We start from the raw sequence: 16384 nt of genomic DNA, 5'->3' as shown, positions 1-16384 counted from the left end.
TATTATTTCATTTTGTATGGGCTAATATTGTTTTATATGTATGTGTGTGTATGTACACACATCATATATACAATCTGTGTATATACACATACACACACATCATTTATCGAGAGTTTTGAAAGTCTAGGTGCATAGTGAGAAGCAGACGCCTGGGAACCAAGTACCAGGCAGGTTTGAATTCTAGCTCTGAGCAAATCATTTAAACACCCCTGCCTCAGTTTCTTCCTCTGAGAAACAGGCAGGCTGACAACGCCTCTCACATCAGGCTGCAGTGAGGACGGAATGAGTCAGTTCACTCAAAATACTAACGATCCTACCACTGCCTAGGAGGGTAGGCTCAGGATTCAGAAGGTCTGGGTGCAATCCTGGTTATACCTCTCGTTAGCTGTGTATCTCTGGGAAAATCACTCAACTTCTCTGTGCCTCATCTACAGAATGGGAAAAAACAGGGACAAGGAAGAGTGGCAACACAGGGTGGCTGTGAGACTTAAGTGACATCATGCATGTCATGGGCTTAGCGCATGGCTTGTCACATAGTAAGTACACAATCTCGTGCTGTTTAATTTAGTATTAGACACATATACACTTACACACAAGTTAATTTTTAAAATTAAAATCCATACGACTTCACTTTAATTATATTATTCGTCTCAGAGGACCTATTTTTTTAAAAGCTGTGTAAGCCCTTCAGTGCTATCTCATCTACAATCTGACAGTGACAACCAGCCTTTTCTTTTTTCAATTCAAGGAATTTTATTATATTTATAGCTGTACACCCATCGTCAACCTAATTTTAGAATATTTCCATCCTAAACCCCCAGTCCGTGCCTCTTCTCCCCACCCAACACCTGTCCCCTCTGGTAACCATAATATTTTCAAAGTCTATGACGTGAGTCTGTTTCTGTTTTGAAAAAAAGTTCATTTGTATCCTTTTTTTAGATTCCACATATAAATGATAGCATATGATGTTTGCCTCTCACTGTCTGACTAACTCCATTTAGTATGATAATTTCTAGGTCCATCCATGTTGCTGCAAATGCCATTATTTCATTCTTTTTATGGCTGAGTTAATATTCCACTGCATATATGTACCACATTTTCTTCATCCAGCAGTCCCACTCCTGGGCATCTATCCAGAGAAAACCATGAGTCAAAAAGATACGTGCACCTCAATGTTCACTGCAGCACTAGATACAGTAGCCAAGACATGGCAGCCACCTAAATGTCCATGGACAGAGGAGTGGATAGAGTGGATCAGCCTTTTCTGGTTGGTAAAGATCAGCAGGGAAATCTGAGTCAAGGCACCCAGGCAGCTGGTGAAGGCCACTGGGGGGCAGTGAGGACTGTGCTGGCTCTGGGGAGACACCTAAGCCCTCTCCCGTCCAGGCGGGGACTGACAGAAGACCCCGTAAATCCCAGAAGTGAGAGTGTGAACTAGAGCCTAAGGGTCGGGAGGACAGGAGTGGCCAGCGCTCAGAGTGACAGCCCCATTTTGGGGGAGCAACCCGGAGGCACAAGGAAACGGGGGCTGAGTCTCCAGTCTCCCCAGAGCATAATCCCCATACCCTGTATGCCAGCCCCTCACACACAGCCTGGAGACTCTCCTCACTACATAATTGATTCGCATCGTGTCCTATTAATCTTGCACATCTGCAAACATGGGGCCAGAACCCAGGGCCTCCCTGTAGTAGAAGTGAAGAAATCTGGAGCATCTCCACAGAACCGGCACTTTCTGAAAACTCCAACACCAATTTCTGAATCAACAGCCCTCGTTTACCAGGATTGTGGCTTAAAAACAGCGCAATGACCATCTTTCCCGGGACAAAACCAATGGTGTTGACAAGAACTAAAGAAGCGGAGTTCCCATCGTGGCGCAGTGGTTAACGAATCCGACTAGGAACCATGAGGTTGCGGGTTCGGTCCCTGCCCTTGCTCAGTGGGTTAACGATCCGGCGTTGCCGTGAGCTGTGGTGTAGGTTGCAGACGCGGCTCGGATCCCGCGTTGCTGTGGCTCTGGCGTAGGCTGGTGGCTACAGCTCCGATTCAACCCCTAGCCTGGGAACCTCCATATGCCGCGAGAGCGGCCCAAGAAATAGCAACAACAACAACAAAAAGGCAAAAAGACAAAAGACAAAAAAAAAAAAGAACTAAAGAAGGTCCCTCCCAGCAGAGGTGGGCACCCAGCCACGCAGATTGCCAGAGAGTGACACACATGGCAACACCCTGTGTGGGGGCTGAGAAAGTGCACGGAGTACTGGTCTACCAGAGTCCATGTTCTGAAAACATTCTCGATGAATCACCAGGACACATAGTAGCTAAACTGTACACCTGCCTCTGCATTTTGATGGTTGTTCTCTCCCTGGGTTGGAAGCAAAGCTAAGTGTCTCACTCCTCACCAGCACCTCTTCCCCCAACTGCACAGTGGAGCTGGCAGGAAAGTAGACAAAACCAGGGGAAAATAGGCATATCTCTTCTTAAATGAATTTTCAGGACAAGGAATAACTCTTGTTATTAATAATTAGAAGTACTTTTGACTTCCCTTCTGAACACATCCACCTGAATTCTCCTGTATCACTTCAAATTCAGTGAGGGTCGGAAGACCTGTCATCTCTGCCTCCCAGATAGCTCGCTCTTTACTGCCCTTCTAATTTCCATCACTGGTATCACCATCCAGATTCACTGTCACATCTGCTTCTCCCATGCCTTGCCTGCCCTCCTCACCCTGTGTCAAAGCTTTTTCTAAGGGTCAACACGAATAATTAGGAGTGAAGTTTAGAAATAGTAAAACATTCTTATCTGAGCTCCCGTGGCGAAGATGTGGCGGAAGTGGGATTTGAACTCCAGGAGTTCAACTCGGGAGCCCCTTCCTGTCCACTCTGCTGTGCTGCTTTGTGAGTCCTCCTAATGCTTCTTCCAAATGGCCTCTTGCATTTCACTAGAATCCCCCCTGTCCCAGCCTTGCCAGAACCACATCCCCAGTCATCTAGACATGCAACCCCTCCCACCTGGGGTTTCTTGTGCTTAGATGGTGCCATGGGCTAAATCATGTCCCCTAACCCCTAGAATGTGGTTGCACTTGGAGAGAATACCTTTAGTTTATTTAAAATGAGGTCATATGGCAGGGGGGGCCTAATCCAGTCTGACTGGTGACCCCATAAGAAGAGGAGATCAGGACACAGACACACAGAGGAAAGACCACGGGAGGACACGGGGAGAAGACGGCCATCTGCAAGCCAAGCAGAGAGACCTCAGAAGATGCCGGCCCCATTAACACCTTGATCTTAGACATTCAGCCACCAGACTTTTGAGGGACTCAGTTTTTGTTTCAGCCTCTCAGTGGGTGCGCTTTGTTTCAGTGGCCCTAAGCACATCAACACAGATATTATTGTAAAAATCAACTGTCACCCTGTTGACAAAGTGACCCTGTGGGGTGAGGTCCATGCTCCTTAGCCTGGGACTCTAGACCCACCCGTTCAGCTCAGCCCACTAGTCCAGCTTTCTCTCCAGCCCTCTGTCCTGGAGAGTGTGTCCTACTCATTCTTGCAGGAGGGCTGTGGTGCCCACCTACCGTGGCCAGTGAGCCCAGAAGCTGCCTCCTTCTCTGGAGAACTGACCTCCGCTGACGGCTGCCAACCCTGAGTGCAGCTACCACAAGCCCATCACCGTGGAGTTACACCCCTGGAGCAGGCCAAGACTCGACTCTACTGGAGACAGCAGCTTGCTGGCTCCCCCGGCCCCACTGATGCTGCCTCCCTTCCTCCTTTACAAGTTTTACTGAAGCACGTGCCCTCAATGGCTTTCAGGAGAATGTCACACACTCTACTTCGAGGAAACCTTCCCCGAGGAAGGCATATCCATGATTTGTGGGCATGTTTGTGTGTGTGTGCACACGCACGTGTGTATAACTGAATCACCTTGCTGTATACTGAAGCACTATAAGTCAACCACACTTCGGTTTAAAAAAAGTAGTAATTAAAAAAGAAAGAAAGACAGAACTGCAGTCAACTCCTCCGTCACACCATCTCTCATCTGCCTACCAAAGCCCACTTAGTTTGCCAGGCTCCAAAGTGCACCCACCTCCTCAGGAAGAGGCACCTTCACCTACCAGTCCATGCCCACTGCCCACGTCTTCAGAACCCACCATTTACCCCTGTGCACCAAGGAGCTGGCAGAGCTGGCGGGCAGCAAGCACTCATTAACCACCAACGATGCAGGCAGACCTCCAGGACGTTAAGTGACACATTCTGAGGATTCCACAACTATTGAAAGATGCTGCTCCTTATAGTGGGTGATGCAAACAGAGGCAGCTGGGGTGTGAGTGATATGCGCCCCTATTATTTAAGAAGTGACTTCAGTTACGTGCCCCTCCTAGCTCCACCCTCCACATCCTGTTATTTATTTTTCTGTCCCTGTCACACCTCTAAGGTACACAACACACACACACACACATTTCCAGTGCTCTATGCATCACAAAGTATCCAAAGTGAGGGCTTGAGACTACTGCTGCCCCTTCCATTTGAAGATATACAATAAACTCAGAAACAGTTGCATATTAACGGCAATCTCAATCTTACAAAAGGGCATTAAAATGGGACTGCTTTTCATGCATGGTTTAGGAATTAAACACTAAGGACCAATGACATAAGGAGAGGGCTGGTCAGGGGGCATGGCCCACCCGGTGTAGGCACTAAGAAGTGAATGGTTTGTACAGAATTTAAACAATAAAACTCCCTAAAGGCTGGTCTGCTTTTTATGGTCACCCAAGACTGCCAAATCTAAACAAAGGAGGGACACAGCTCCCCACTGAGGTTGGGGAGGGGGTGTCCTTCCTCAGTCCCTCCCCCGCCTTGATAAACTGGGGCTGAGACCTCAGCCCCACGTGGACCCCTTTATGTGAGCCTGTCTTTGAAGTGACAGAGGAAAGGGACCAGAAGAAACCTGCAGAAATGGCAACCAGTGGCCACAGGTGGCCATACCAAGCTCCTGCAATGTGGCTGGTGGAGACGGAGGGGCTGAAGCTTTTCATTGTAATTACGGACAGAGCCACAGGTAGCTAGTGGCTGCCATCTGGATTAGTGCAAATGCAGCAGGTCTATTTTCCTAAGGAGGAATACAGGGTCATTATCCAGACACAGACCCGGAAGCCAATGACCTTCAGGCTGGTATCTTTCTTTGGGGGGACAAGTCAGATGCTGGACCCTGTTCCTGCACTGATGCCGGAGGAAGGCTTCCAACCAGGAACGGTACCTGCACCAGAGGCGGCCGCCAGCGTAGGTTTTTCAGGGGAGCAGGAGTAAAGTTGAAGGAACTTGTGGGGCGCTTCTTCAGCAGCAACACAACTCCGGTAGGGTTCTCTCTCAACTTTCTCACTAGGTTTTTGAGCTGCCAGCCCACCTTCAGAGAAAGAAAATGGGGAGAAGGGACTCGCTCATGAATAATGAAAACTCCAGTCTATGAACTAACCGATCTCCAGGAAATCAGCTGTGAGTGAAGACGTAGCTACAAATCTGTTCACCTCAGCGCTGCTGAAAATGATGGGCAACTTGTAAAAATGCAAGCATTGCAGTGTCCCGCTGGCCGATAAGGATTTGGTGTTGTCACTGCTGTGATGCAGGTTTGATCCACAGACCATGAGCGTGGCCCCCCAAAAAGCTCAAAATTCAAACCAAAATAAACCACATTTTTTTTTTTAATGCAAACAAAGGAGTTCACTGGTGACTCAGCGGGTTAAGGATCCCCCATTGTCACTGCTGAAGCACAGGTTCGATCCCTGGCCTGGGAACTTCTCTATGCCCTGGGCACTGGCTTCCCTCAAAAAAAAAAAAAAAAAGAAAAAAGTAAGTACAATGGTTTAAAACTTCGAGAGGGAACTATGAAGTCTGAAGTCTCAACAAATCCACTCACCACAGTTTGCTGATTAACCTGAATGACTTCATCACCAGCATGAATCTTCTGAGATCTGTCTGCCGGGGACTATTGGAAACAAACAGAGAGATGGGTCTTATTTTTTAAACCTTCTTTCTTTCTCCTTCTCTTTCTTCACCTTTCTTTCTTCCGCAGAAAACGAGCAGTGGAAATATAATTTGCTCAAGAAACATCACACGGTGTAGGTGACTTCTCTCCCTGCGAATACAGAGCCTGCACAAGCTGCCAGGTGAACGCAGCTGTCAGCTATTTTATCAGCGGTGTGTTGTCACAGATAATCTGTCCGTTGGAACAGCCAAGGTTCATCTAACCTATCACCAAGAGTGGGCTGCCCTGTCCACATGATGGGCTGAGCAAAGCCACCGGTTCACCTAAAAAGCACCTTACCTCCATCCCTATCAAAACTAACCTTGTGGGAGTTCCCGTCATGGCGCAGTGGTTAACGAATCTGACTAGGAACCATGAGGTTGCGGGTTCAGTCCCTGTGCTTGCTCAGTGGGTTAAGGATCCGGCGTTGCCGTGATGTCGTTGCAGACGCGGCTCAGATCCCGCATTGCTGTGGCTCTGGCGTAGGCTGGCGGCTACAGCTCTGATTCGACCCCTAGCCTGGGAACCTCCATATACCACAGAAGCGGCCCTAGAAATGGAAAAATGACAAAAACAAACAAAGCTAACCTCGTAAAAGGCGACCAGCTGTTTAATACGTAAAAATCATCCCTATAATTCTATCATACCATTTCCTTTTAAGCAATTACTAAAACTAAATCTGGGGTTCCTGCTGTGGCACAGTGGGTAAGAATCTGACTGTAGCGGCGTGGGTGGCTGTGGAGGCACAGGTTCGGTTCTTGGCCCAGTGCGGTGTGTGAAAGGCTCGGGTGGTGCCACGGCTATGGCATAGGTCACAGCGGCTGCCTGGATTCAATCCCTGGTCTGGAGATTTCCATATGCCCCAAGTGTGGCCATAAAATAAATAAATAAACAAAGCTAAATCTTACTTTTTTCAAATTTGTCTTTCACGTTATCACAATGCTATTAAAGTAGAAAGATAGTGACAATGGAAAACATTTCTTTGGAGAAAATTTAAAATTTGTTTTCATTTTCAGGTTGAATTCCAAGAGAATGTGTATCAAAACAAAGTTCAAACTTTGTTTCCCTCAAATAATAGTTTACTACAAATTTGCAAGTATACAAATAATATATATATGGTAATCTATATTACATATTATATATATTATGATAATATAATTTTATCTATGCACATAATATATCCATACATATGTGTACATGCAGACACATAGATGCAACTGGTTGTCAAATATTTTTCCACAGTATTCTTGTTCATTTAATCAAACTAGAACTCTTGTGTTTAAGATACTTCATATGACCAAAAGAGAAGGAAAAGATAAAACTTTGATTTCACATTATAAGCAAACATTACTAAGCCTGTGTGTCTTATTTGGTGACACATAACTGGCTGAACCTTAAAACAATTTACAACCATCCTTTAAAAATAGCACCTTTGAACAACAGGAGGGGGCAACGACTAAACTCAAGACATGCTTGCTGCTGTTTCTCTTTCAGCTGTTGTGACAGGCTCAACAGGAAAGAAGCAGGCAGCAGTAAACTGTAGAAACAGAGCCTCTAATTTATCTAGGTCCAACGCAAGGCACAGGTAACTCTGACAGTTATTTCTATAAACATTTAACCTGTCACCATAACAACCAGCAGTGCCTCACCTAAGAGACTAGCATCGTGGGTACCACGGGGAGATGGCCTGTCTCAAATCTCTTTCCCTCGGGGCACTTTTTTTTTTTTTTTTTTTTTTTTTTAATGATGAGTGTACCAATGCTCTTTTGCCCCTGGGGTCAGAGGCCTAACTCACGGTTACAGATCCGACTTGGGTAAGTCTGATTGTAAGCAGTCCAGTCCAGCTCATCTTCCTGGGCTGAGGATTCATTTAAGGTAAGCTTCACTTTCTAAAAGATGGCCCTGAGGCCATGAAGTCTCTGTTTATAGATACACAGTCTTAAAAAAAAAGCCCCGGTGTCCTGAATTGACTTCCCTTCCGAAGGATCCTCCCATATTCATCTCTCAAATGTCCTACCGAGGGATGAAGAGGTGTGCTTGGCAGAACGCCGGTAAAGAGAGAGTCTGATACCAAAATCCTCCCAAGGGCAGTAGCCCCTGCCTATCTTCACCACGTGCCGAAGTATTGAAAAATGATGCTTGCTCTGGTTTGCTGTCAAGAGTGATGACGGGGAGAAGAAAGCACCCATTCTTCAGAGGCTCACCTACTTCCCAACTCCCGTCGGGGGTGGGGAATAGCAGTACCGATGGGGTCCTGTCAAGGCATCTGTCAAGGTCTTGAACGGCATCAAAAAAAGGAGCTAGAGACTCACTAGATACTGTAGGTCAGACCTCGGAATGATGCTGGCTTCTCAAGTAACCTCCAAAAAAAAAAAGGACTGGAGGCCTGCAATGACCACCGGCTCTGCTTCAGCTTGGAGTCCAACGGAGAGGCACGTGGTGATGATTCCCTTGGGAGTGCAACTGGTGACCTCTGTCCACTACCAGCCACCACACTAGGCTGCCAATCAAACATTCTGACTCCGAAGCCACTTAAGGAAGTGACAGCCAGAGAGCTGTCCTTGAGCTGGCCGTTTCTACCACTGCTTAAGGATAAAATGTCTACTACTAAGTGTAAAATATCCAGATCAAGCCTTTGACAAGTGGGCTCTTAGCTAACCTCCTACCCTCATCTGCACGCCTTAGAAAGTATCTGGCATATTCCAGGTACTCAGTGAACACAAGGGGATTGACTGAAAGCAAGGGGGACCTTCTCAGGCGGATTACCAGACGGACTAAGACACGTCTTCCCTGTTTTGATCTCTCACAAGTTGGAACCACCTCTCTCTATGGATGTGCTGGCATCAGTCACATCCAGATAAACCCTGAACCTCTCACCCAATCCTAGGAGGCCAGTAGGAATTCTAAGAAACGTGTCATTTGACATTTCGTTTGCTTCCAAAGCAGTTTTGCAGAGTCTCTCATTCAACTCCAATCCTTAAAAGTCGGGGAAGGGGAGGGGGTATGATGGGGAACAGGGAAGGGAAGAAATCTGTGTGCCTGCTGGCAGTAATATGATACTGTTCTACCTGCTCACCCCAAGATTAAAATTGATTCAAAGGCCTGACTGAGTCTAGACCTGCACAGGTCTGGTGGTTAATGAAATCGCCAAGTTGCTCCGATGCAAAACTTCAACTCTGTAAAAACTGAAACAACATTCACCATCCTTCTGCATCTAACTCCAAAAAAAAATCTACTGAGTGGTACATGAGTACGTTCTTGTGTGGTTCAGCTAAAATACATAAGGTCTCTGATGAGGATAAAGGAGGAATGCTGGCTGTGATTTTTTTTTCCTTTGCAGCATCCCCAGCCTAAAAGGAGAACGTCCTGTGCCATTATGACCTATCAGGTGATGCGGAGTTCCCCTTGTGGCCTAAAGCGTTAAAACCCTACTAGTGTCTCTGAGGATGCAGGTTCAATCCCTGGCCTCACTCGGTGGGTTAAGGATCTGGCATAGTCACAAGCTGCAGCATAGGCTGCAGATGCAACTCAGATCTGGCATTGCTGAGGCTGTGGTGGAGGCTGGCATCCGAAGCTCAGATTTGACCCCTGGCCCAGGAACTTCCATGTGCCACTGGGGCAGCTCTAAAAAGAAAAAAAAAAAAAAATCCCAGTGGTCTCAGTGCATTTTCACTGTGGCTCAAAAGAGAATGTTTAAAGACACCATCATCTTCCACCCAGCACCACATAACATATTTATAATTCATTGACTGCCTTAAGATGTCATTTTTCTTATTACAGAAATCAAGCGTGTGCCACAAACCCTAATCAAAGATCATGCCATTTTATTTTATCAAAAGACCTGGTAGCTAAAGCTCAAACTCTGATACATATTCACCAGATTAGAAAAAATAGTTACCAAATTTCTTGTTTTTAAGAATTACTTCCTCCAGAAAAGGACTTGAGCGTCAGGCCTGTGTTAGGTTCTGAAGCTTAATGCCATGCACTTGTACGCATTAAAACTGTCTCACTGAAAAGCATTTTTAGGAGTTCCCGTAGTGGCGCAGTGGTTAACGAATCCGACTAGGAACCATGAGGTTGCGGGTTCGGTCCCTGCCCTTGCTCAGTGGGTTAACGATCCGGCGTTGCCGTGAGCTGTGGTGTAGGTTGCAGACGCGGCTCGGATCCTGCGTTGCTGTGCCTCTGGCGTAGGCCGGTGGCCCAACCCCTAGCCTGGGAACCTCCATATGCCGCGGGAGCGGCCCATGAAATAGCAACAACAAAAAAAGACAAAAAAAAAAAAAAAAAGAAAAGCATTTTTAGTAATAGGAACCTCTTACATTTGAAAAATGTTGTGTTTGCATTGGATTGTTTGAATCTTTTTGTTTTCTCAGTTTCCCCTTCCCTGGATAGAATTTTCCCTTTTGATAAAGGAGTAAAAGTGAAAAAAAAAAAAAAAAAGAATGACTTCCTCTCGTCTTAGTAGATTAAATACAGTAATTCATTCCATAGACACATGCTTCTTTTACACAGATGCAAGGAGGCTTTTTAGACATTTCTAGATTCATATCAACGTCATTCAAAAGCTGGCCCTGTCGTTGGTAGAATAAAGAAAGCACTCAGCTTTACTTTTCACAAATTCAAAATGCTTGAGGGGCTAAAGAAAAACCTTTCACGTAGCAGAATTTTTTCAAAAGGTAAGATAACAGGGTACCAAGTCCCTCACAGTAGAAACAGCCCTGCTTCTTCTATGCAGAAGGTTAGAGGGAGAGAAAAAACTAAATTTCAATAGTATGCAAATATGATGAAATACAATTGTATAAAAAAGTATCTTTGTCATGCAAAAATCCCTAAACAGTTGCTCTGGCGACACATATAAATTTCATTAAACAAACAACTCCCCCCCCAAAAAAAACCCCACTATATTGTACACACATGGTCACCACTCCAGCTCTTTTTATAAAAGTGATTCTCAACCACAAAGAGATTCCTGTCTTTGGACGGATGGGTTAACGCCTCTGGGATACACAAACACATACATAAACCCAAGGGTGGGGGCCAAACCTTGGCAAGGTGTGTGTACGAGAGCGATACAGGACAATTTAAATAATACATTGAGGACAGCTGGTGACAGGCAGCACATTCCCAACCGAAATAAAAAAAGCTGACACTGCGTTCCCATGACTGGTAATAGAACAGCAGGACACATTTCCATGAAAAAATATAGGGACTCTGTCAAGTCCGTCTGACCAGACGAGAGCTTTTCCTTTTAATGGATACACGCATGCACTTACATTCTCTGTGGTTCCAGTAATCACGTGCAATCCATCATAGGTTGATTTGATGTACATGCCCTAGGGGGAGTCACAAATAGATGAGCTCGTTACTGCAACATTTAGAAACACACAGCCGCCAGGGAGACCAACAAACAAAACCTCTAACAGTGAAGGCAGTCCCTTAGAAGCATACTCGTTTTGAAACCTCCTGAAACCTTGTAAAACAAGATCCAAAGAGCGGTGAGGGGGAACGAACCACGTCGAAACACCAGCGGAAGACATCAGAACGGGGATCCCTTTGATATTATCATTTGTGTACCAGGAGCGCATGGTCCTGGGGACTCAGAATGAAGGAGCCGGGGCAAACAAGGACAGTCCCGTCCCGACCATCTCTCTGTGAAGGGACAGGAGATACTCGGTTGATGTGGTCTCAGCAGTCCCTGCACGGTGACTCACTCAAGTCACCAACACCCAGACCAGGATGCAGCAGCCAAGGCTTTTAAGGAACGCATCATCGGAGGTACATGAGAAGCAGGCACCCCTCCGCTGTGAGGGAGGCATAAAGATGAATACGCGCCTTCCTCAAAGGCCTGACGGCGGACTCAGACCTGAAAGCCACCTCAGGGAGGAAGCGTCTTTGCAGTTTGACATGCCACCTATTTTTTTAAAAAAAGCTTATTAAATTTCCATTGGAGGAGGAAAGAGAGCAAAAAGAGAGCAAAAAGTGGCTCAGTGGTAATGAACCTGACCAGTATCCGTGAGGACGTGGACTCGATCCCTGGCCTTGCTCAGTGGGTTAAGGATCCGGCATTGCCGGGAGCTGTGGTGTAGCTCGCAGACGCGGCTCGGATCCGGTGTTGCTGTGGCTGTGGTGTAGGCCGAGGAGCAACAGCTCCGATTCGACCCCTAGCCTGGGAACCTCCACATGCCAAGGGTGCGGCCCTAAAAAGACCAAAAGAAAGAGCAAAACGTAGACAGAGAGTAGTTGCTCAGCCGGGTGTGGCTATGAGAATACTACAGATCCTCCTCAGACGTCATTCTGACCCTGACCTGAGCCTGCTCAGCAACCCGCAGCACCCTGGAACCAGCCGCTCACCTTCGTAGTTCCGCCCCTTCCTCGCCGCCGCCCTTCCCATCACTCTGAGCCGCTGCGTCATCGGCTCCTCCCTCCACAGGGTGCCCCTCCTCCCGGAGCTTTGCTTGTCTAACTACCAGCTGAGATGGCAACTCCAGCTCTGCCCCTTGGGGCCCTGCTCCACTTCAATACAGGCCCATCCACCCACCTCCAGGAAGTCTTCTGTGTTTTGTCTATCACAGTCCATCATCTACGTCGAGGCTGAGCCGTCTCAGTGTGGACATGTCTTTTCACTAAGAAAGCGGGCTTGTCGATATTGATTTTGTTTTCCCAGCTGAGCGGGGAGACCGCCCTGATAGCTCCCCACACACCAGGCGCGCCTCCTCCTCTTCTTTATCATCAGTCATCACCGTCACCATCAGGACCAGCAGCTGCAGCCACCAATCACTGCACACTTACCAGGCATCAGCGCCTGGCACGCAGCATGCATAATCTAATTTAATACATTCAACAGCCCCGCGAGGGTTGTTACTATTCATTTTTGACGGATGAGGACACGGACCCATATAGACATTAAGTCACTGGAGAGTTGGGATTTCAATCCTGCTCTTTCTAGGAGTTCCTGTGTGGCTCAACAGGTTAAGGTCCTAGCCTTGTCACTTCAGGGGCTCTGGTTGCTGCTGTGGTGCAGGTTCGAACCCTGGCCCAGCAACGTCCATGTGTTGAGGGTGCAGCCGAAACAAAAAAAATGTAAATCCCGCTCTTTTTGACTAAAAGTCCCTAAGCCCTTCGATGGGCCTCCTAGGGTCCCCACGTAGATTTCAGCACACTAATCACAGCTGCTGCATGCGAGGCAATGAGAATACGAGTTACCTAGGACCAATCTAGGTATCCAGGTATCTACCTGTATGTATTCTCAGACCCTGTTCTTACACAGAGCCCGTTACCTCTGAAACATTTCCGAACTTTCTTTAAGAATCGTTACTTTCAACCAGTCTCTTCTCACCTCCATCCTAAGTGCTAACGGAGGCTTCAGAGCAGATGTTGTTTTGTACCAAGAGATCATCTTTCCTTTGTGTAAATGTTTTCTCTCGCCTTGTATTGCTAAGTCCTAAAAATAAACCCGTTAAGACAGTTCCTTCAAGATAAGAATATACTGTTTTCAAACAGTATTCATTTTTATACGTTGAAGATACAAAATATACCCACAGTTCAAGATGGCACATTCTTAGCGACACAATGGAAGACAGTATAATCGAGTCTACTCCAGAATTCCAGTGAAAGCAATAAGGAATTATTTTCTTAAAAAAAGAGATGACAACTTCAGTCCGCACTGATGCCATGGGAAAATAAACAAGTGGTGGTAGACTTCTTACCAGGCCTTCCCCGGGCTTAATGTTTGGTAAGTGCACTTCCTCCAGACACGCACACTGGCTCATCACAGGGTCCGTGGCAGATCGGATCGTTTTGTCACAGATGCCATTTAGAACCTTGACCTAGAGTTGGAGAGGCAAAGAGGGACGGTTCAATCATTAATCTAGACTGGATTTTAAAAAAATGCATTTCACCCATCATCTTGAGCTCTGATGCGCAATCACGATGACACGCGGCGCAATGAACACGTGCCACTTGGGTTCCATATTTGCATTGGGGGGGGATGGGACCACTATTTCATCTTTGCTTTAAAAGTGCAGCTTTTATATTAACTCCTTTAAGACCAATGAGGGGCACGGGCTGGGCAGAAACCCCCTCTCGGCAGTTAAAGAGAATCATGTCGGCTTCTTAGGGACTGCTCACATTCTCTGCATACCAAATCCTGACAAAGTTAAAATATATATATATATTTTTTTATATATTTTGTTTGAACCCTTTTTAAAAATAGATTTGATATTTTTCTTTTTTTGGCTGTGCCCACAGCATGCAGGGATCAAACCAGCACCACAGCAGCAACCCAAGGCACAGAAGTGACAACAAAAGACACTTAACCCGCTGCACCACCAGGGAACTTCTAGATTTTATTTTATTTTATTTATTTATTTATTTTTTGGTCTTTTTTGTCTTTTGTTGTTGTTGTTGTTGTTGCTATCTCTTCGGCCACTTCCGCGGCATATGGAGGTTCCCAGGCCAGGGGCTGAATCGGAGCTGTAGCCACTGGCCTACACCAGAGCCACAGCAACGCGGGATCCGAGCCGCGTCTGCAACCTACACCACAGCTCACGGCAACGCCGGATCGTTAACCCACTGAGCAAGGGCAGGGACCGAACCCGCGACCTCATGGTTCCTAGTCGGATTCGTTAACCACTGCGCCACGACGGGAACTCCTAGATTTTATATTTTAAAGCTGTTTGAGGCTTTGAGGAAAACTGAGCATAAAGTACAGTTCCTATATACTCCCCCCCACCGCCCCACTATAGTTTCCAACAGTTATATTTTTGGAACATGGTTAGTAACAAAAGATTATTAACATCTTGCATGACTGCAGTACATCTGTTACAAACGATGAACCAATAGTGATATATTTTAACAAAAGTCTGTAGTTTACACTAGGGTTCACTCTCTGTGGGGTATAATTCTACAGCTTTTGACAAATGCATGATCCTACCACCACAGGATCATAGAGAATAGTTCCTCCACCCTAAAAATCCCCTATGTGCCACCTACTTGTTTATTTCCCCCCCCTCCACGATGCACCCCTGGCAATCGCTCATCTGTACTGTTTCTATGGCTTTGCTTTTTCCAAAAGGTCCAATAGTTAGAATCATACAGTACGTAGCCTTTTCAGATTGGCTTCTTTCACTGAGTAATATGCATTTAAGGGTCCTCTGTATCTTTTCAGGACTGGGATACGTCATTCTTTTTCCTGCCAAATAACATTCCACTCTCTGGATGGACCATAGTTTGTTTATCCAGTCATCACGTGAAGGACATCTTGGTGGCTTCCAAGTACTGGCAACTATGGTTAAAGCTGCTCTAACACTCTGTGCAGGTGTTTGTGGATATCAGTTTCTCTCATTTGGGTAAACACTTAGGAGTATTGGATCCCAGGGTAAGAGTAAGTTTAGTTTTGTAAAAATCTGCCACCGTGCCTTCCAACATGGCGCTACCATTTGTATCTCCACCATCGAACAAGAGTTCCTATTGCTCCATGTCCGGAGTTGTCATGTGTTGGATTTTAGTTATCCTAGAAAGTGTGTAGTGGTACCTCGCTGATATTTTAATTTGCAATTCCCTAATGAAACATGATGTTGAACATCTTTTCATATACTTATCTGCCAAATATATATCTTTTTGGGTTAGGTATCTGTTTGGATCTTTTAGCCACTTTTTTAATGAGGTTGTTTTATTTTTTTATTTTTTATTTTAATTTTTCTCTTTTTTGCTTTTTTTTAAGGACCACACATGTGGCATATGGAAGTTCCAAGGCCAGGGGTCAAATTGGAGCTACAGCTACAGCCACAGCAGCACCCCCAGTACTTAACCCAGTGAGCGAGGCCAGGGATGGAACACTAGTCAGATTCTTAACCAACTGAGCCATAATGGGAACTCCTGTTTTCTTATTATTGACTTGTAAGAGTTCTTTGTATATTTTGGACACAAGTTCTTTGTCTGCTAAGTGTTTTGAAAACAGTTTCTCCCAGTCCGTGGCTTGTCTTTTCATCCTCTTAATAGTGCACTGATGGTGTAGAGGTTTTGTTTGTTTGTTTGGGGTTTTTTTTTTTGTTTTTTGTTTGTTTGTTTGTTTTTTGTTTTTTGGGGGCCACACCTGAAGCATGCAGAAGTTCCTGGGCCAGGGATCAAACCCACATCACAACAGTGACCAGGGCCACAACAATGACAACACTGGATCCTTAACCCACTGAGCCACCAGGGAACTCCCAGAGTTTTTCATTCTAATGCAGGCTACCTTATCAATTTTTTCTCACACGGATCATGCTTTTCTTGTTGTATCTAAAAATTCATCACCAGGAGTTCCCGTTATGGCACAGTGGTTGACAAATCCGACTAGGAACCTTGAGGTGGCAGGTTCCATCCCTGGCCTTGC

At 46.0% G+C, this 16384-nt stretch overlaps 1 protein-coding gene across 2 annotated transcripts in view; it reads right to left on the bottom strand.

Annotated features, from left to right (window-relative positions):
• CNKSR3 (CNKSR family member 3) overlaps positions 1–16384 on the bottom strand; it is a 99207-nt gene that overhangs the window by 9532 nt on the left and 73291 nt on the right. For both annotated transcript variants that reach the window (XM_021086603.1, XM_021086610.1), the window contains exons 6-9: positions 13719–13838; positions 11286–11345; positions 5905–5973; positions 5248–5394 (exon numbers count right to left, since the gene is read on the bottom strand). In XM_021086603.1, coding sequence (XP_020942262.1) covers positions 5248–5394; positions 5905–5973; positions 11286–11345; positions 13719–13838 — 396 coding nt within the window. The remainder of the gene's footprint in view (positions 1–5247; positions 5395–5904; positions 5974–11285; positions 11346–13718; positions 13839–16384) is intronic.

Source organism: Sus scrofa, chromosome 1, assembly GCF_000003025.6.
Source record: "Sus scrofa isolate TJ Tabasco breed Duroc chromosome 1, Sscrofa11.1, whole genome shotgun sequence".
Taxonomy (NCBI): Eukaryota; Metazoa; Chordata; class Mammalia; order Artiodactyla; family Suidae; genus Sus; species Sus scrofa.
Note: the sequence above shows the minus strand (reverse complement) of the source record. Positions and strands in the feature narration are given on the sequence as shown.